The sequence below is a fragment of the Schistocerca cancellata genome, chromosome 1, assembly GCF_023864275.1.
Source record: "Schistocerca cancellata isolate TAMUIC-IGC-003103 chromosome 1, iqSchCanc2.1, whole genome shotgun sequence".
Classification (NCBI taxonomy): Eukaryota; Metazoa; Arthropoda; class Insecta; order Orthoptera; family Acrididae; genus Schistocerca; species Schistocerca cancellata.
The window spans coordinates 470,482,600-470,504,941 of record NC_064626.1 but is presented as its reverse complement, the minus strand read 5'-3'; the positions used below and the strand labels follow the sequence as shown (position 1 = coordinate 470,504,941).

At 42.8% G+C, this 22,342-nt stretch overlaps 1 protein-coding gene across 1 annotated transcript in view; it reads left to right on the top strand.

The window, feature by feature from the left end:
- Window positions 1-3,924: 3,924 nt before the first annotated feature.
- Window positions 3,925-22,342, top strand: part of LOC126183480 (lutropin-choriogonadotropic hormone receptor-like) — a 187,159-nt gene continuing 168,741 nt past the window's right edge. Inside the window, exons 1-2 of the mRNA XM_049925540.1 lie at window positions 3,925-4,092; window positions 10,930-11,215. Of these exons, the coding sequence (XP_049781497.1) occupies window positions 3,925-4,092; window positions 10,930-11,215 (454 nt within the window). The remainder of the gene's footprint in view (window positions 4,093-10,929; window positions 11,216-22,342) is intronic.

Genomic DNA, 22,342 nt, shown 5'->3' with positions numbered 1-22,342 from the left:
AATCGGTCCCGCATTAACGCATTAGCATATCTACCAAGTTTCTCTACCATATGATCGCTGCAGCTGCACTTTGATTATGATCGTGTGGCATTGATGGCCGGGAGGCCCCATCCGTGGAAGTTATGCAGCCGGGTTGCAAGTCTTATTTCAGGTGACGCCACATTGGGTGACTTGCGCGTCCGTGATAATGATGAGGACAACAAAACACTCAGTCCACGAACGGAATAAATCTCAATCCCAGTCGGGAATCGAACCCGGGCCCAACAGATAAACTGCAGTCACCCACAATGTTGGTATTGTGCATCCAGCTACTGAAATACGATTTTTTGTATGAACATGTTTCGCCTTTGTGATTTTTTGTATGAACATGTTTTGCCTTTGTGATTTAAAACGCTGTGAATGCAGGAGCTTTGTCTCTCTCACTCTCTCTCTTTCTCTGTCTGTCTTTTTTAGCTTTAAAATGATGATTTCATATCTGCATGCATATTTCACAAAACGATTCGCCTTTATTTTCATCATTGACATCAGAAACTTTGGCATAGTAGGGACTCTTTACTACGTACAAGTTTCTAAGTGTTTTGTCTCACACACTTGTCGAAATTATCGAGGTTGTAGCACATTCTTTACTTATTCTACCCCTTTCGGACAACGATACACAGCACAGTAAGGCTACCAATGAAATCTACTAGGAGGAAAATGTTTTTTGGAAGATCAGTAACGCAGTGATCTACTACATATGTGGCTGAGAATCCTTCTTCTCTGAAGACAGCAAGATTTTAGCTCTCTGTTCGAAATACCATTAATTCCATGCGAGATTTTGCTTTTGGATGAATTTATTGTTTTCCTAATACAATCCTTTCAGAAAATTACTATTACAAATACTCCGCCATGCCTTTTTGATTAATGTAGTTAGCATACTACTCTGTAAACGTGGTGTTAAGCTTCTTATTTCATTAATCTCAATGCCAGTTAAAGCAATTTGGATCTTATATTATCCACCAGTATACTAACTGCGAAGAAATCTGATCGACTCCTACCGACATGTTCGAATTCACATCACCCACTGCCAAACATGATTATGATTTTCAGGCCTATTCGCATTATTGAGTCTTAATAAATTTCAGCCTGCCCATTTTCGTGCGCTGGTATTTTCAATTTTCACGGGATACTTATTCTTACAACATTTGACACTCATATCTGTAGCACGTAAGCCTTTTCCATCTCCTTTCCTACAGATCCTTCGTAAGCAGTCCCCCATCGGAAGATGCGAGTAGCAGAACGGTTAACCTACAGTTTATTGCGTGTACGTGATCTTGATACTATTACTGCTGAAGTCGGAAAGTAGTGATGGATACGAGTATGATAGTCTAGTGGAGTTTTCTCCAACGACTGGTGTTACCAGATTTCCCATAGTCTTGCAGCCCAGATTCGGCTGATATACAACTTTGTCTGTTAGTATTCTCGATCATGCTTTCCAGGCCTCGTAATACGACTGTTCCTGTTGCCATGGACGAGAGTCGTGCTGTAAATATCCACTTTCGGCGTCTTATATCCATGGAAGCAAGTATCGACGAAGTTTATACACAATAAGACGAAAACAACGACGCACCAGGAAGGAACTATATCAATGGGACGTAAATCAGTAGATGTGATGTAGAAGTACAGACAAATGATTACAATTTCAGAGAAATTGGATGAGTTATTGAAGACAAAGTGCTTCACAAATTGAGCAGTTCAATATGTGTTAGTCCACCTATGGCCATTATACAAGCACTTTTTCAATTTGGCATTGATTGTCAGAGTTGTTGGATGTCCTCCTGAGGGATATTGTACCAAATTCTGTCCAATTGGTGCGTGAGATCGTCAGAATCCTGAGCTGGTTGGAGGCCCTGCCCATTACGCTTGGGGAGAGATCTGGCAACCTGGATGGCCAAGGTATAATTTGTTAAGCACTAAGATAAGGAGTAGAAACTTTCGCCGTGTGCCGGCGTGCATTGCCTTTCTGAAATGTAAGACCAGGATGGCTTGCCATGAAGGGAGGGAAAGTTGGAGTATAATATCGTCGACGTACCGCTGTGCTGTAAGAGTGCCGTTGATGGTAACCGAATGGATTCATCTAAGAAAAGAAATAGCATGCCAGACCATCACTCCAGGTTGTGGGACAGTATGGCAGGTTGGTATCCCACTGCTGTCTTGAGGCGTCTCCAGACACGTCTTCGCTGACCAGTGGGGATCAGCTCGAAACGGGACTCATCACTGAACACATTCTACTCCGCCAAAGTGATTCCAGGCAGAAAACTTCTCTGTAGGCACTCTGGAGAGCTGTGTGTTACCAACCTAATTGTCGCCTGCCATATGGCACGACAAACGGGAGTGTTGGCCTGGTGTGCCACTTGATTTCATAGCAGGACCCCTTTGGTTGTCAACCGCGGCACTCTTACGCACACCGGTATGTCGGCGATATTCTACGCTCCAGTTTGCTACCCTTCACGGAAAGTCATAGAGTTTCCACCGCTTTTCTTCGTAGTTGCCAGACCGCACCTTGGCCAGCACAGTTACCGGAAATCTCCCCAAATGACAACGTTTGGAGCATTATTAACATGGGCTTCCAACACGTTTGGAATTTTGACGATCAAACGCGCCAATTGGACAGAATTTCGTTCAATATCCCTCAGGAGCACATCCAACAACTTCATCAATCAATGTCAAGCCGAATAAATGTTTGCATAAAGTCCAGAAGTGGACCAACGCATTATTGAGTGGGTTGGGTTGGATTGTTTGGGGGAACAGACGAAACAGCGAGGTCATCGGTCACATCGGATTAAGGAAGGATGGGGAAGAAAGTCGGCCGTGCCCTTTCAAAGGAGCCATCCCGGAATTTGCCTGCAGCGAGTTAGGAAAATCATGGAAAACCTAAATCATGATGGGCGGACGCGGGATTTAATAATTGAAATAATTCTCTTAAATTAACAGTTTGCCCCATATACCACACAAAGAGTCATTTGAATTACTTCTCTGTACCCAACCACGTGTGTCGCACAACTTTAATGCTGCGTCAGGTGTCTCTAGAGACCTTCAGGTAATCTTTCTCTCACCAGAGGGAAGTTCATAATGGCCTGAGTGCACCTAGAGAAATAAACTAAACATCACCTAAAATGAATAACACTAAAATTTCATTCAATGATAAATTAAAAAAGAACACAAAAAGGAGTAAAAAATGTCGAAGTAATATTAGTAGTAGATCGTATGACAACAGACACCTATTGAAAAAATATTAAATGCCAGTGAAATGTGATAACGGTCGCTGAAAATGGCTCGGTAACAGGGACGAGCGACATGAACCGTGTGAATGGCCGGAGAAAAAAATGTGACATCCGAACGTAACGTGCGGAAGAGCGCAGCAAAGGCTTCAGAGATAAAAATGTTCACCGATAACTGCACGTTCGCCAGCAGATAGTATTTCACATAACGGCAGCTTTGGGCTGAAGGTTCACACGACGTGCATGAAAAAAATAAATATTACTTTTTTTCGTGGTACCACTGGAGTTTTTAGACTTCTTTGCCTGTAGCTACATGAGAAAACTTAAAAACTTACATAAAACTTAATAACTTATAATAACATATAGAGCTATAGAACAGTGTGCATTATTCGTACTTAAATCCCTACAGAGACCCTGCAACAGTGAACAGATAATCAGACATAAGATTGGCAAGCGTTAGTGGCATGCATTGAAACGGTATAAGGTAGCAACACCTCAGTTAAACAGCTGCGAAACTCATGAATTGCCATCGTAAGGCAATGTAAAAGCCAATTTTGGAAAAAGAGCGAATGCCTATTAACATTTAGCGTCCCCTCCATACTGCAGCCATTATAATATGAGTCGCTGCTCTATTTGTGAACGCGGGAAGAAGTAATCTAGTGTCATGTCTGAAGGAACTATCCCGGCAGGTGCTTATAATGATTTAGGAAAACGCGGAACATTGAAAAACAGGGTGTCGTCCAGACACTTCTCTTATGTTTCATGCAACAGGATCAAAGATCATATAAGCAATGCAGAAATACCTGTATTGGTGCTGCACGGCGCTTCTATTGTAAGTATTGCCGATTGCTACAACACGAAACGTAAGATGACGGTTGGGTCGGTAACATAAATATGGTAAAAATGTAATAAAATACTGCAAATATTATAAATTCCCGCCGAAGCTAACATAAGAGAATTATCTGACAGGATTAACAAAATAACAGTACGACAACTAAACGTTTTAAATTACAAATTTCCATTTTAACCTTAGGAAGGAAATGTTGTTCCAGTGATTCAGAAAGACAGAAGAATCTGCTCCCAAGAAGCGGTATGTCGGAAACACAAAAAGGGATTTGAGCGTGTTCCTTTACTAGTCTTGTCGAAATAAGTTCCCATAACATTTTTTCCACACATCATTTAGCTTTTACGAAAAAGCTATGTTTTTGCCAATGCAATATACTGTGTAAGGTCCAGGGTGTTTCAAAAATGACCGGTATATTTGAAACGGCAATAAAAACTAAACGAGCAGCGATAGAAATACACCGTTTGTTGCAATATGCTTGGGACAACAGTACATTTTCAGGCGGACAAACTTTCGAAATTACAGTAGTTACAATTTTCAACAACAGATGGCGCTGCAAGTGATGTGAAAGATATAGAAGACAACGCAGTCTGTGGGTGCGCCATTCTGTACGTCGTCTTTCTGCTGTAAGCGTGTGCTGTTCACAACGTGCAAGTGTGCTGTAGACAACATGGTTTATTCCTTAGAACAGAGAATTTTTCTGGTGTTGGAATTCCACCACCTAGAACACAGTGTTGTTGCAACAAGACGAAGTTTTCAACGGAGGTTTAATGTAACCAAAGGACCGAAAAGCGATACAATAAAGGATCGGTTTGAAAAATTTCAACGGACTGGGAACGTGACGGATGAACGTGCTGGAAAGGTAGGGCGACCGCGTAAGGCAACCACAGAGGGCAACGCGCAGCTAGTGCAGCAGGTGATCCAACAGCGGCCTCGGTTTTCCGTTCGCCGTGTTGCAGCTGCGGTCCAAATGACGCCAACGTACACGTATCGTCTCATGCGCCAGAGTTTACACCTCTATCCATACAAAATTCAAACGCAGCAACCCCTCAGCGCCGCTACCATTGCTGCACGAGAGACATTCGCTAACGATATAGTGCACAGGATTGATGACGGCGATATGCATGTGGGCAGCATTTGGTTTACTGACGAAGCTTATTTTTACCTGGACGGCTTCGTCAATAAACAGAACTGGCGCATATGGGGAACCGAAAAGCCCCATGTTGCAGTCCCATCGTCCCTGCATCCTCAAAAAGTACTGGTCTGGGCCGCCATTTCTTCCAAAGGAATCATTGGCCCATTTTTCAGATCCAAAACGATTACTGCATCACGCTATCTGGACATTCTTCGTGAATTTGTGGCGGTACAAACTGCCTTAGACGACACTGCGAACACCTCGTGGTTTATGCAAGATGGTGCCCGGCCACATCGCACGGCCGACGTCTTTAATTTCCTGAATGAATATTTCGATGATCGTGTGATTGCTTTGGGCTATCCGAAACATACAGGAGGCGGCGTGGATTGGCCTCCCTATTCGCCAGACATGAACCCCTGTGACTTCTTTCTGTGGGGACACTTGAAAGACCAGGTGTACCGCCAGAATCCAGAAACAATTGAACAGCTGAAGCAGTACATCTCATCTGCATGTGAAGCCATTCCGCCAGACACGTTGTCAAAGGTTTCGGGTAATTTCATTCAGAGACTACGCCATATTATTGCTACGCATGGTGGATATGTGGAAAATATCGTACTATAGAGTTTCCCAGACCGCAGCGCCATCTGTTGTTGAAAATTGTAACTACTGTAATTTCGAAAGTTTGTCTGCCTGAAAATGTACTGTTGTCCCAAGCATATTGCAACAAACGGTGTATTTCTATCGCTGCTCGTCTAGTTTTTATTGCCGTTTCAAATATACCGGTCATTTTTGAAACACCCTGTAGATCTGTTGTTCTGTCACTATTTCGCGGGATCTCCATGTCCTGAATACCTGACTGTCTGACTGACTGACTGACTCATCATCACCCAGCCCAAACCGCTAAGGATATAAAGTTGAAGTGTGGCGAAGTGCGGAGCCTATGCTGTATACGTCGTTTAAGAGTGGATTTTTTGAAATTCTAACCATAAGATGTTGAAATAGGGGATGAAAGGCTTTTTTTTAAAAAAATATCTGTAGTAAGGCAATTTTGAAGCTATACCTACGAATACTGGTATCTGGTTTCTCAGTCACAAATAATGAAATACGTATTTCAGCATTTTTGTAAATTCAACCACTATAGGGATCAAATAATGACTGAAAGCTTTTTTGAATACAAATAATTACTAAAGAGCTACTAAAAGATTTTTAAAGCTACATCTATGACAACTGGTATTTGAATTTTCGGATGAAAATTTAAAAAACAAATGTTTCAGTGTTCCTGGAAATTCAACCCCTAAAGGAGTGCAATAGGTAATGAAAATTTTTTACAAAATGTTTTGTTATATGGAAAAAAATTTTAAAGCAAAATTTATGAAAATTCGTATTTGACCTCTGGGGCAGATATAAAGAAAATATGTTAGGGGATGAACGTTGCTATGGAAATATCTCCACAAGAACCCTAAAGGCAGCATTAACAAAAACTTTGGACTACAGTAACCAGAATCGCTTTTCGGTCAGAAGTACAGTCGTAAAGACCATGCTTATATGGCCTTAATTAGCATGAAAAGCTTAGAAGGTGTAGAACTCTGTGAAAAACATAAAAAACGATTAAATAAAAACAAAAACAAAAAATCTCTGCAGGCCATTCCGCCTACAAGAGCGAAGGAGCTGATGTTAAGTTAGCCCCTCATATTATTTGTCTGGAAACATGCTCTCTGTCAAACATACAAGCAGCAGCTACAGAGTCGTTCCTGTACGCTATACTTTGTTGTATTGCTAATCGAATATCTTGTACAAAAATGGGTAATGAAAGTTATCTTGGCTCACCATAGGCTGAAACCAAGACCATTATTTGGTCAAGCCGAAGTAATAATACGTCATCCTTGATGCTGAAGTTTCATTGCATAAACAGGTGTAACGTTTGTTGGAAGCAACTAAGTGGTCTCATTCTGTAGTACTTGATGAATATAATTTGGATAATTTGCGCGCCGTGCGGTACGCTCCCTTAGTAAGTATACACTAAGGTGACAAATTCCAGGGGACAGCGATGTGCACATATACAGATGGTGGTAGTATCGCGTACACAAGTTATATAAAGGCAGAGCGTGGCGGAAGTGTCATTTGTACTCAGCTGATTGGTGTGAAAAGGTTTCCGACGTGATTATGATCATGACGAGAGCTAGCAGACTATGAGCGCGGAATGGTAGTCGGTGTTGGACGCATGGGATATTCGATTTCGGAAAAGCAATTCAATATTCCGAGATTCACAATGCCAGGAGTGTGCCGATAATACCAAGTTTCAGGAATTACCTCTCAGCACGGACAACACAGTGGCCGACGGCCTTTACTTCACAACCGAGAGCACTGGCTTTTGCGTATAGTTGTCTGGGCTAATAGACAAGCAACACTGCAGGAAATAACCGTAGAAATCAGTGAGGGACGGTCCGCAGCTCGTGGTCGTGCGGTAGCGTTCTCGCTTCCCGCGCCCGGGTTCCCGGGTTCGATTCCCGGCGGGGTCAGGGATTTTCTCTGCCTCGTGATGACTGGGTGTTGTGTGATGTCCTTAGGTTAGTTAGGTTTAAGTAGTTCTAAGTTATAGGGGACTGATGACCATAGATGTTAAGTCCCATAGTGCTCAGAGCCATTTGAACCATAATGCGCTATCTGTCTTTATACAGCGTGATGCACCTACGACATGGAGTTTCAAATATGTTCAGAATGAATGACTGTCTGTAGGTACTGTTTGGGCCAAGCTATAGTTGACAATGTGGCGAAAGTCCTGACGTTCGCAAATAATTTTTATGTATATAGCTGCTGAATTACGACACCGACTTTGTTTTTTCTAACAGAACTGCGTACATTTCCCAGTGGCATTTGAAATAAGTTTCAAAGAGAACTTCAACGACATAACATTTATGGGGCTTGATCTACTACTATCAAGGTAACAGTACCGCAAACCACTGTCCCGCTGTCACAAGAAGTAGTTTTCAAAAACTCCTTCCCTATTATACCAACTGTAAGCAAACACAGATACGGTTCGTGTGTTTATTATAACGTCTGTCATACTAAGTGCAGAAACTGTTGACCGTGACCATTGCTACACACTAAAAACTGATTCCGGAGAAACAATACTTTATACTGGATTTCATCTGGAGACAACGACCGTACATGCTAGTGTTATAACGCTTTCGGTGCCTTCGGGAGTCGTTGGTCTTTTCTAATATAGTTCTTGTTTTGAGTTTCGCCACGGATTAAAGCAAAGAAATGTTAAGTCTGTCGAGTGTGCAGAACGTTTTGTGTTTCCTGAAACTTTCTCTTGAGAGGTTCTGTCACTACAGACACCCGTCACGTTAGTATGACACTGACTGCCTTATGTCAAGTGGGATGTCTTCCAATAACTGAACCTACAGCATATCTTAGGAACTTCAGATATTTGAGTATATTCATATTCCAGTCAACAAAACAGGTACCAAAGATGCAGGTCTTGATAAACTCAAACTAACCGTTGCGAAGACAGAGTGTTGGTTTTATCAACTCCTTTGAGTCATTATGGATTTTCAGCTGACGATTAACACATATTGCGAAGGTTGACTTGGCTATGGTTTCTAAATGGTGTTTATTTCTTTAAGAAAATGTTGTATAAATATGCCACGCCACTTTTTACTTTTAGTAAATATGTGTGAAATGTTATGGGACTTAACTGCTAAGGTCATCAGTCCTTAAGCTTACACACTACTTAACCTAAATTATCCTAAGGACAAACACACACACCCATGCCCGAGGGAGGACTCTAACCTGCGCCGCGACCAGCAGCACAGTCCATGACTGCAGCGCCCTAGACCGCTCGGCTAATCCCGCGCGGCTTACTTTTAGTAGATAACAGTCGGAGAACTGTGACCAATTATGGAGATCACTGTCATGAAGCTGTATATTCAGCGAAAAAATGAAGAGGGTGACATGCGATGGAATGACTGTTCGCAGGACACTCGTTTCGTTGATCCTTCTTGTACTTCCGAGATGACTCTCAGTAACATTTACATTGTGTGATAATGTTGCTAAAATGCTTTTTTTTATTTCATTTCTTTCATCAGTTGCTTTCCTTTTCCCTTGGCGTATTTCATTCTCCACTCTTCCAGTTTCTGAAGCTCTTTTTACAGTGTTTTAGAGACACAGCGTAGTGCTTGGTACGATCTGGATATTCTTCAGCAAACACCTCTATTGAGCTGTTGGCGCCGAGGAATTTCAAAGGAGGAACCTAGAGCAGCACGCCACGTTACTGGGGTCAGCATACCTCCACATCCTTGTCGGTATCTTACAGAACCTCATTGACTGTTTCCCTACACCTATACCGGCAGTTCGCGCTGCAAAAGGTGGTTATTCAAGTTTTAGACACGTGGTCACATTAATGCACTAGACAGTGTATGTTCTGTTATTTCATCCGGTTCCATGTACTCACTTCTTTACTGTACAGCTGTCATACAGCCTGCTGTCTTGTGCCTACGTCTACCCGGCTTGCCTTCCAGTGTAGTACTGCCGCGCGCCACAATCGAAGCGACGTCGCTATGCCTGTACTGAAGCGATTTCTGACGCTGCAAGCGTAATGTTACTTGCTCGTGTGCTTCGAGCCTACAGTGCAGTGTTGTGCGGCAGTTCGTTTACGGCAGCAGTGGAAATGTTGCGTTCGTGACAGCGCAATGAAGATGGCTAGGAAAGTTGACGGGCTGCATTACTTTTAAGACTGAACTCGCAAACTGCGATTATGGTTTCTCATCTGTCCTGAATATTTCAGAAGAAATTAAACATTTGTGCCAGACCGCTTCTCGAACACGGACTTCCCGCGAAGCCTGCTCGACTTACTGAAATTGTGAAGGCGACCGCTCGCGGCGAGCATTTAATCAAGGTTCGAGCTCAGTCGAGCAAAAATTTTAGTTTGTTCTGATGTATTCAACAGCTGATTCGGAGCCGTAATTACAGTCTGCGAGTTCATTCTTAAATTTAATGTGGCTACTGGTAGCGCAATGTCTCAGACATTGCACTGCAGCATTTCATGCCACAGAAAGGCAATGACGAGAGAAAACATTGTGTCACCCTATGCGGGAATCACGATAATGTAGTGTGAGCACAAGAGAGAGTAGACACCGGGACCAATGGAGATTAGGGCCACTCCTGGAAGCGTGCTCGGATAGCCGAAGTGGTTTAGGAGACCACTCGTGACAACCGGGAACTCCGAGATGGGCTCCTGGTCCGGCGCAAATTTTCAATCGTTCTGAAATATTCTACAGCTGATGCGAAACCATAATACCAGTTCGCCAATTCATTGTTAATTGAGTGCGGCTGTTGATCATCAACGCAGTGTCTCAAACACTGCACTGCACTGCTGTATATTTTTTATTTTTTCTTATTTGTGCCCTCTAGTGGTGCCTTACGATACTGCGGCATGGCGACATCAGTGTGTACCAGGACTGAATGCCCATAACTGCTAACAAACAAAAAATTGATTAAGTAACTTTATTTTTCCAACGTAATAATTAAAATATTACGACTGTCTCTCGTATACTACTTTGAATCAATGAAAGGGAATTGTAGTGCCGTCGATGGCCAAAACCGGTGGCCCGCAGTTCGTGGCCAACCCTAGTTAGCGTAACGGCGTGCTGGTGCGGGACTGGTGGAGAGCGTGCAGTGTCCGGCAGGTGCGGTGCCAGCCGTCGCCGGACGCGTTCAGCCCGTGCGAGGACCTGCTGGGCAACTGGGCGCTGCGCGGCGCCGCCTGGGCAGTGGGGCTGGCGGCGTTGCTAGGCAACCTCGCCGTGCTCGCCGTACTGCTGGCGGCGCGCTTCCGTCTCAGCGTGCCGAAGCTGCTCATGTGCAACCTCGCGCTCGCCGACCTCTGCATGGGCCTCTACCTGCTCATGCTCGCCGCCGTCGACGCGCGCTCCCTCGGGCAGTACTTCAACTACGCCATCGACTGGCAGAAAGGTAAGCGACAGCGCGAGCTTCTGCCACCTGCACTGCGGTCGCACCAGCAACTTCATGCAAACGCGAGCTTCTGCCACCTGCACTGCGGTCGCACCAGCAACTTCATGCAAACGTATCGTTTACAGAGAAGTGTCGTGAATAGTCAGTGCGTCCCTAATTATTGTGGCGCTATGCTGATCCGTCGTCATACGTAATCTTACTCCAAAGAGAGCAAATGATAAATTTCAAGGCGCAAAAAGTGTGAAACAGGGTATATGTTCAATCATGGGACCTGGACTGTTGCACTTTTCTGTTAGCCATAGGAAGCGCAAAGTTTGTGTCTATGTTAGGATCTTCTCTCAGATCACTGGTTCGATTTCAACTAAATGTGGCACAGGAATGGCACTCCTCACAACTGTTGTCATTGTAGGGTTTATAACCTCCTAGATATAATAGGAGCAGTGACACCGGCAAAAACGTGTCTGTTCCAGCTCCAGGCATATAGGGTGCCCTTCACAACAGGATGTTGTGTGGGAACAATATCGGCTGCCATATCAACGTACTTTGCAGGGCAGTCTACATGTCAAGACCTGGACTATTACACTTTTTTTTATTAAAATGTGTTCATTCAAGGAATTAATAGAAATGTAAGGCGTCCGTCTACAGCATTGGGTAGTTACGACGCCATTAGGAAGTTGGAGATTGGGAGATCATGACTTGATGTTATCAGTGCCTTCCCCACACACTGTAAAATAGCTTGAAGTGTACTTATGTCGATTTGGATCCCTTAAGCTGCTCGTGCTGGTTCATTAGTGGGAAGCTGGAGCAAATACAACCACACTCAGGATGGAACTGACTGATTTATTTCTCTTGTGTTATTTAATGCCCGTGCCCAGTGTTCAGAAATGCAGTGGCTTACTTTGGCTGCACGTCGAACCTACGACGCTCAGTGGTAGGGATTTAGTATACTCGTTCACGGCCATCGCAACTCCGTGTAACATGGGATCGGCGTAACTTTGGGGGGGTAGGTCTGACAGTTTTCTCTTTGCTGGCAATGCCGACCTCCTTAGCTATCAAGCAAGCTGGGTGTACCAGCCGCCTGACCCAGCAGCAGCTCGTGACGAAAGCAATGGTGTGTGGGGAGCGAATCGCAGCCTCTGACGTCCTGTTGGTGGTGCCTGACGACATAAGACGTGTCTTACAGTCCATAGGAGCTGATGCCTCTCCGTACTGTCTGCGATCCTGTAGAATAACAGAATTTGAGGACTGTACCCGCAGACAGCGGTAGAGAGATATTGCTTCTCCAGACCACACGTCGCAGCCTGCCCCGAAACGATCACTAACCTTATGTCTTTCGTCGGTTAGGTGACCAGTACTTCCACGTACAAATGCAGATGTTCCACGTATTACGTTGTTGTCTTGTAGAAACACTGCAAATGTTACATCCAAGATTTCGGTAACATCACTGGTTCCGTTAAAGAAGTTTCAATTTATGACGAGAAGCATTCCATCTTCTCTTAGGAACACCGTGAGCTTTATTAACTTTTCCATGTCCGTTTGTGCGACGAAAATATAGCTACATGTTTATGGCCGCAACTGTTCACATATATTTGTTAATTGAAACGTTTTTATTGTTTACATGGGCGTAACATTATAGTTTTAGGACTGGGGTGCACCATCTAGTGCCATATTAAACCTAACACAAAACATACGGATGTGGTATGAAATTTAATGAAAGAAGACACAGTCCTAAATTTATCTCCCTTATTAATCTGTTTGCTGTTTTTAAACTTAGTTTCGTTAGGCAAACGTCAAACTTTGGCTACTGTGCATTTCACCTCCATAATACCTGACCATAAGTCCTGATTTTCGATGTAGCAACGTTCTGAATCACATTATGTGCTGCAATGTTTCGATTTAGTTGTACTGTCACAAGTAGATGATATTTTATCACTTTCATTTGATTATGTGAATTCATTAGCACCAGTAAAACAGCTGAATGGGTAATGCAACGGAATATGTTAAATCGCTAACAGGGGGATCGTACTAACTTCCCCGAACCGATCTCATTAATATTTACAGGGCATGTATGGCACGCCTAGAACATCAATATATGTAAACAGGAAGACGCAACTTTCAACCGTTTGGGAGAAAATCGAATCTGAACATTTTAGGCATGCCGGTAACATTTGTGCGGTGATTAGTATGAAAGTAGTCCGCAGCCGAGCGAGTAAGATTCAAAAGCGCGACTCCGCTGGATCGACTCTTATTGCTGGTCCCTTTTTCTCATTCCCATTTAATTCTGCAACAGATTTATTACGACTGTGCAAATTGCCGAATTCCATCCCGGATGTTCTCTTTCTGGAGTGACAACCCCAGTACTGTTGTACAGTAGAGCGTGATCGATATCCATCTTCGCCTGCTTCTCACTGAGTTCGTAAGCGTCTGGTGAAGATGAAGTGACTTCTTCCTTTCCTTCAAACAGGTCTCATTCACCTATTTACTGCTGTGGAATTAATTCGTCATGTACCACGAATTGTTTCTCCGCTAGCACCCACAAAGTGTTGCGAAATATTTCATCTCCAGCATGTACTATTACTACGGAATAATTAGAAGCGATGAGATCGTTTTGCAAAAAGAGCTATTCACCATACACGATTGCCCTTTTTTAATCGCTCTTTCCAAACTTCACTGTTAAGCGATTCTGCCTCACAATCACGGTCAGTTTTCCTTGCTGAAGCGTTCGAAAGTAACTACCTCGGGGACTAACATACGAATGAAATATTATATGAATTTGTGAACGGTTTTCCCTTTCTCCCTACACCAACGGAGGCACATGAAGGTGTTTCTGTTCGGACAAAACTACCTGTTGGAACACTGGAATAATAGATTCATACCATGGGTCGTACTGTGACTGGACATATACGGAAGAATGGGCTCATATTGCTTCGAAACGTACCTTCACGGACACAGGAAAAATAGTCTCATGGTGTGTTCTAATGTACATGGAGTATTGCGATTATGAAGAATTTTAGACAAAAAGCTGGTTTTTCAGGCTAAAGATTGTAAAAATTATAAAATATGCACTATATGTCGATAAACAGCACAGTCGTAATAATTCTGTCGTTAGAATTACGTGGGAATGATAAAAAAGAACCGATGGTGAGACTCGATCCGCAAACCTTGTGTATATGAAACCTAGTGCGTAGTTGCTCAGGTCCGTCATTCTTCAATTTGAGCGCCCACACAAAAAGCACACCTAAAATTTTGAAACTCGATTTTCTCGAGAATTGTTGAGGTTTGTGCTTTGCTGTTTACATACGTAAAGATCCTAGTCGTGTGCTACACCACCTATCAATATGAAAAAAATAGGTACAGAGAAGTTCGTACGGTCCTCTTTCCCCTTGTATGCTATTTTGCAACTAAAGAACATAGTGTCATCCAAACCAGTAAAAAGAGAACTTCAGCATATTCTCCTGGTGTGATGAGATTCCACATATGTTATGCTCTTAATGCCCTCTTCACGAGCTCTTCTACTGAAACGGAAAATACAAAGAAAGTGCCATGACATATCGGCCGCTATCAGCATTGGAATTACTTGTGTACGTCTACAAATTCTCCAAATCCTCCATAATCAGAAAAAAACTACGTTCTGTGTACAAGGTGAACATTAATAAAACAAACAATCTGCAGAGACGGATTCCTGACTGGAAATGGAGAAAAAGGGTCCTACGAACATGTGTCCTTAAATGGACGGTATGCGTGCAACGACAACAAATCGTCCCAGAACTCAGTACAGAGCTACATCACATCCACGTCACAACACATGTTCAAAGTGGCGTCCATAGGATTTGGTTATTATGCTAGATACACATAATAGTACTGTGGCTTACACCATGTTGGCGGGTCACTTGCCTGCACCTTGTATTAGCGTTCGTCTCAATATCTTGTAGAACCCGGTCCTCCAAATCTGGTGTAAGCAAAGTCCGCCACGTCCTTCCAAATTTGCCTGTCTGAAAGGACCCATCATCGTGCAGACGCCCAAAAAGGACTTGAAATGTTGTGTGATCTAGTTGTTGTCTATGAGGGCAACTGTTTTGGTGTAGCCGTGGTGGCCCTCGACCGTTTCCATCTGCCTGGCTGTCCACCAACACCATCTCGGCTTGTCCCCGTCACGAAGACAAGGCCATTCGGCTGCTTACAATACACTGCGTCAATCACACAGCCCGCAACACAAAAGGAACACACAGGATGTCGTCAGAAGAATGTTCATCCCTCAACGCAATCTACCGTGGCAACGATGCATTTCTATGCTCTTAGGATATTTATTCCTCCACTTTCAGTCAGGAATATGTCCGTGGAGTTTGTGGGTTTTATATACGTTCACCCTGTATCTCTTTGGAGGCGTCTCTAGGTTGCCCCAACCTATATAAGGTCGATCCGAATAAATGGTGATAACAGACAGGGCTAGAAGTGTGCGACACTTGAAGCCAAATCGCCCAAGTAAATGTGTGTTTGCAAACGAGTCGTTTCCGACGTAACTGCAACTGTGTGGCTACTGGCCGCCGCTGACTACAGTGTGAAATATTGCCGTAGTTCGAATGTATCTGAAATGAAATCGTGTCTTTAAGTTCCCACTTAATTGCGTTCAGATTTCACTCTCGGCTCTCATTAACAAGAAATGTGATACAAGACATTACATGTAACAAATTACTGTAGACTCGTACGTATCGAAGAGGGGTTGGGGGGTGCCTCCTCCCATATGAATACAATATTGCATTTTGTCTGCAGTGAGTTACAAATTTTTTCAACCACAACTGGATCATCTCGAAACACCTGACTAGTCTACAAGTTCGATGTCCCACATGTCCATTTTTGAGATGACTCCAAACAGGAGAATCGAGAAGGTGAAGATCTTTTAATTTTGGAGTCCAAAGTATAGGCCTCTCGGACCATGTTAGCGAGCTAGGTGTCGTCTTACGTCAACAGCAAAACACGCAACTGCCGCATCAGGCGTGAAGAACAGTTCCCACAATTAAACTAGGGAAACATCTTCATACAGTCTTGGGAGATCCAGGTCCATAAATCAAAAGTACCCTGATCCTCGCGCTTTCTTGGATGAATATATGAACCAGTCAGACGAACACATTCCAATGCAAAACGGTACTGGCATGGTGACTCTTGAACGCCATGTGGGTTTACATCGAACCCGAGCCCAATTACATGGAAACTCAATCCAAAACGTTGTATTTTGAATATTTTTATACTACCATATCTTCGTGCTGATGTCGTTGACCACTTGTAAAGGCGCGCTTCCAATCTTCTTGCACACGGCTTGTTTACAGGGTCATGTTTACTGGAATGTATAGTGATGCCTGTGTCAGCATTCTCTATCAGTTATGTTACTCCCGGTATTTCGAGGTTTGAATGGGAAGGGTTAAAAAACTGCCTGTTGCTCAGCGAACATACGCGAATTAAAATGAGACACAGAGATGAGCGTTACATGCAGGCACAGGAATAAAGATCGACCAGTGGTTGATTGATTCCAACGGTATATGCAAGTATTCCAGTGTCAGTATCCCTCAACAACGCGTCATATGCCTCTTTGGTGCATGTATAATTTAGAGCCTAAACGTAAAAAATAGAATGTAGCTGGGTATGAAGTTGGCAGTGGCTTACGTATGAAAATAATCTAATTCGACAAATATTAGCTTCTAATTGTGATTAGTGGGCTGACTGGTGACAGCTTCGTTTCGTTCAGCTCCTTGTTTAATCGAAGAGAACGAGCACAATCTGTTGTGATTTGTGGAAACAAATGCAGTCTGTTAGGCACTACTCACCGTGTCTGAGTTCACTACGTTTATTCCGTAATAACTGTATGTTGCTAGGGTTTATTTTTACTTGCTTCTGGAACAGGCACTATAATTTTTACATCAAGATTTGTGTCAAATTATTGTTATAGTGAAATTATAAAAAGATCTTTGACAATTTGTATTCTGCAAACTTAATTTCAGAGTCGTAGAAGTTAATTTTCCATGATTTTACGACAGAAGTATATTTCTAACCATCTCTTACTAAATATAAAAACGGTTAAAACAATAACGGCGCAACTTGGGAAATCAGGTAGTATTCTGCAAAATCTAAAGAGGTAGGTCGTGTCATACACACCAGTGATTATTTTCCGGAAAAATTATGCCATATTATTCCAAGTCGTCATGCAGGGAATTTGCGGCTTAAAATATGCACCGAGGCTCGTTGACCAAATTCTGAAACTTCCAGCCCTGATGAAGCGGTACCAAACTTCGCAGCTGTCTCCCGGGTCCCACTAGGCTCTTCCGCCAAGCTCCCTGCGGATTCTCATCCAGTTTCCTGCCCGGAAGTCTTATTTGCAATTCCTAGCCAAGCACCTCTCAGTCGACGCCTCCCTAGAGCCAAATCCGCTCCCATCGACTGACGCTATGCAGATCAGTCCACCAAAGTTTCCCCGCGTACAGACGTAAGGACAGTGGTTCACTAATTATAAGTTTATGTCGAAATTATAGCCTGCTGACCGACACTATACGATTAACCGAACACAGAGTGTGAGGCTTTAGCCCATACATCAAAGGCATGTACCTGTAGTTAGGGGATGAGTCACTGGTGCGAGTTTCACCGGAATCCACACGTTCGCTAGGCAGCAGCAGTGTCGCCCACTTCAGATCTAGTATGGGGACAACAGAAAGCCTTTTGTGTTCTACCTTTTGCACTGTGCGGGTCAGTAATAGCTGTTCAGCGTGACTTTCGAACTAGGTACGGTGTGGGTCCTCCTACACCACAAAGCACTAGACGATGCCATCACCATTGCCGAGAAACAGATGGCTTGTGTGAAGGCAATTCGCCAGGCCATCGCCGAGTGTCTGACACAGACATTAAAGGCGTCCGCCATTGTTTCACAAGGAGTCCGCGGAAATCCGTTCGCAGTGCAGCTCGACAGCTCAACATGCCCCCGATGTCGGTCAGGCGTGTGTTGCGTTGACGGTTCCACATGAAACCATACAAAACTCGGCTACTGCAATTTCTTCGTGAAGGTAACAAACAACAGCGTGTGGAGTTCAGTAATTTAGTTCTTGGCAAGATGAGGGATAACAGTTTCCTTCCACGCTCAGTTTTTAGTGACGAGGCAATGGGGTACGGAACAACCACATGAAGTTGTACAACATGAGACGGATTCTCCAAAATTTAATGTGTGTTGTGCAGTTTCAGTGGAAAAGGTATATGGTCCATTTTTCTTTGCCGACATACTGTTACAGGAAGCACATATCTCTATATACTTGAGAACTTTCTTTTCCCACAGTTCGAGACTGATTCGAACGACTTCATTTACCAGCAGAACGGAGCACCGCCACACTGGCATCTAGAATTGTAGGAATTTTTAAATCGAACGGTTACTGAACGATGGATCAGTCGCACTGGACCAAATGATTCAGCCTTACATTATTGGCTTCCAAGGGCACCGTACCTGACTGTATGTGATTATTTCTTGTGTGTGTGTGTGGGGGGGGGGTATAAAAGACTTTTCTGTGCCTCCGTTACCTACGACAATAAATGAACTGAGACATCGCATAGCAGCAGCTGTGGAAGCCGTAACTCAAGACTTGGTCGCTGCAGTGTGGGAGCAATTTGAATACTGCAATGACATACGCTATGTATCTCAAGATGGGCATATTGAGCACCTAATAAAAGGTATGAAAAGAAACTCTTTGAGTTTCCCGTTCATCAAAAATCAAAATTCATTGTACATGTTCATTAGTTTCAGAAATATAGACGTGCCAAAATTGGATGATTCATTCTGATACATCCTGCATTTCCGCGCCGTAGTCACTGACACCAGACGAATTTTGTAGCTTTGATTATAGTGGCAGAAGGACAGCGTTTATTCCGTTGCAGAACAGTGAAAAATCGTTTTACTGGTGTGATGAAATACGATACGTAATGTGCACTTCGCAGAGGCCTGACGATAGGTGTATACCTGAGAGTCTTATGGATGCAATAAATTTTATTACTAGTCATTTTTATCTGTTTCCCGTCTTTCCCTCAGTTGCTCTAAATTCTTGGAAGTATGTATCATCTGTGCAACTTGTAAACCTTAATATCCACTGCAGACACAATAAAATTAACTGAAGAAAACTTACTGACATACAACAAACTGCCTGCAGACAATATTAATGAAATAACTAAAACCCTCTTAGCAATCACATCCCAAAATAACGTCCAATTTGAAAAAAAAATACTTACAAGAAGATGGGCTTCCAATGTGATCCCCAATTTCAGGAACACTGGTAAACATATTCATCAACCACCTAGAAAACACAATATTTGGTACAGTCATCACAAAAAGGGTAACAAAATTGTTTACTGATACAGATATGTGGACGACATAATCTGAATGGTAGATGAAGCAACAGAGAAAATTGATAAACTTCATACAGGTATGAACAACATAAATAAAAAATTTAGTTCACCATGGAAAAAGAAACACAAAAGCAAATACACTTCTTGGATATAACAGTGGAGTGAGAGAACAATAAACACACATTTGACATCTTCAGAAAGCCAACAGCGACAGATATAATTATACATGCTTCATCCAACTAACAGCAAAATCAAAAATTAGCGGCCCTACGACACATGTTACACAGATCAAATAACATCCCACTCAACAAAGAAAACTCTGAGAAAGAATTACACACACTACAACTCATAGCCTCTAACAATGGTTACAGCACCCATATAGTACAAAAACTCAACCAAAAAATTAAAACACAGCCAAAGAAATATCAAAACAAGCAGAGAGCACAGACGCCCACAGACACTACAGCACACTCGGAAACACAAAACAATAACACTCGTGACATGAATAACAGAATAAAATTTTACACTCTTACATACAAACACAAAACAACATACAAGATAGCAAATATACTAAAGAAACAGGGATTAGAAACAGCTTACAGAACAAGAAACACACTCCAATCTCATTTACAAACAACAGACAAACCAGAGTGCCAAGAATGTAAATCAGTATATCTGGGGATGACACGCAAGAACTTTAATACTACATATAAAGAACATATAATAAGTTGGAACTATGAAAATAGCCATTCTACCTTCGCTGAACACCTGATAAAACATGGACCTGAACTATCCAACATGGAATGTCACATGATAGCAGAGTGAATAATCACAACAAAAAGCTCCTGACATCGCAAGAAAACTTTCACGTACAAAGAGCCATTTAAATGCAAGAGAAGGTAATCAACGACGAAATCCATAAAAACAATAGCTATCTGATCATGCTAGCTACCAAAACAATAACAAACCGAAATGTAATTAGGATAAATAATTAATCTACTTCCCCTCTGTTCTCTCTCTTTCTCTCTCTCCCTCTCTCTCTCTCTCTTCCACACACACACACTACACAATCCCCTCCCCCCTTCACACACACACACACACACACACACACACACACACACACAAACTCATATTTATGATTTAAAAAGCAGAACAAAACAAAAAAGCCCTCTCCAGAATACACACACATGCGCGCGAGGGCACCCACACACGCATGCACACGCAGACACACACACACACACACACACACACACACACACATACACACACACATATACATACGTACACACGCAAAACAAATGAAAAACATCAAACACAACATATACAAAGACAGGCCAACACAGAAAAACAGTCGCAATAGTACACACCAAAAACACAAACATGTTGATCACAAAATGGAAAATGAAAGTGAAACATGCAATGTGACAAATGTGGATAAAAGAACGCCAGAAATCGGCCAGCTAGAGTATGAAAACTAACAAATACATCTCCAGGACCACACACATATTTTTACAGTGCTGGAAATTGTCAGTAACACCGAACGATGCACTGACGATACGGAACTTGTGCTACAAAAGTAGATTCTGACCTAAAAAGAAAGAGAAAAACATGACAATGTGTAATACAGCAGCATATTATATCTACCAAATAATATGTTTATTGCATGTATAAAAGGAAACATGTATTTCAGGCCACTGATGATGCTTCCCAAGTAAAAAAAGCGAGACGCGTATGGCAATAAATAAACTGCCTACATTTAGTTGTATAGACGGTTCGTACCTCCATTAGTTACTAGTTCTGTGGCACACAAAAAATGCCTCACTTGGTTTGTGCTTTCCTCTCTGAGGAAACATTTTGGAATCGGGTCTTTATTAAATATTTCTGCACAACAGTAATGTAAACAATTAAAATTAATGCTTCGTATATAACTAGCTAACCCAGAAATGTGTACATCTAAGCTCTTTCTCCCCTCACTCGCCTCGTCTCCCTCTCTTTGTCCATCTCATCCTCCTCCCCTCCCTCTCTCTCTCTCTCTCTTCTCTCTCTCTCTCTCTCTCTCTCTCTCTGCATTACCTCCTGCCCTCTCTCTCTCTCTCTGTCAATCTGCTTCTCTTCCTCTCTACGTCTAGTTCAGCCCTCTCCAGTCCTCAGTCCATTTATCCCATTCTTTGACCTTGAGATTTGCTTATTACAACTGTAAACGAAACGTTAATTAGGAACTGAAGTCGCTTAAAGTGAATGGGTAAATCGGTTGCAATCATTGATATATGAGACGTGGAAGAGACCGCACCAGCCGCTGGTTCTGTGGGGATGGTAGCTTCAATGACAGTATTTGGCATACTTTAAATCTGCGCATCGTAGGATTACAAAGTATAGGACGATTCAGATTCCGTAGTAGCAATCTTCATCATAAGCCGATAAGCTATAAATACATTCGTGAAATCTTCTCGGGTGATCAGCCGAGTAAAGGCGTCGTCTTCTCGCAACGTTTCGAAGGGTTTCGTACCCATCATCTTCAAGCGAAGTTGAAGATGATGGGTACGAAACACTTCGAAACGTTGCGAGAAGACGACGCCTTTACTCGGCTGATCACCCGAGAAGATTTCACGAATGGAATACGCCGAGAAAGTCTCAAATCACATTTAGCTATAAATACACTTTCCCTGCGTTCGGTAAAACCGATGACATGGACATAAACGATGAAACATCCCCTTAGAAAAATTAATAAATTACTGTGCTGATAAACCTTTTACGTTA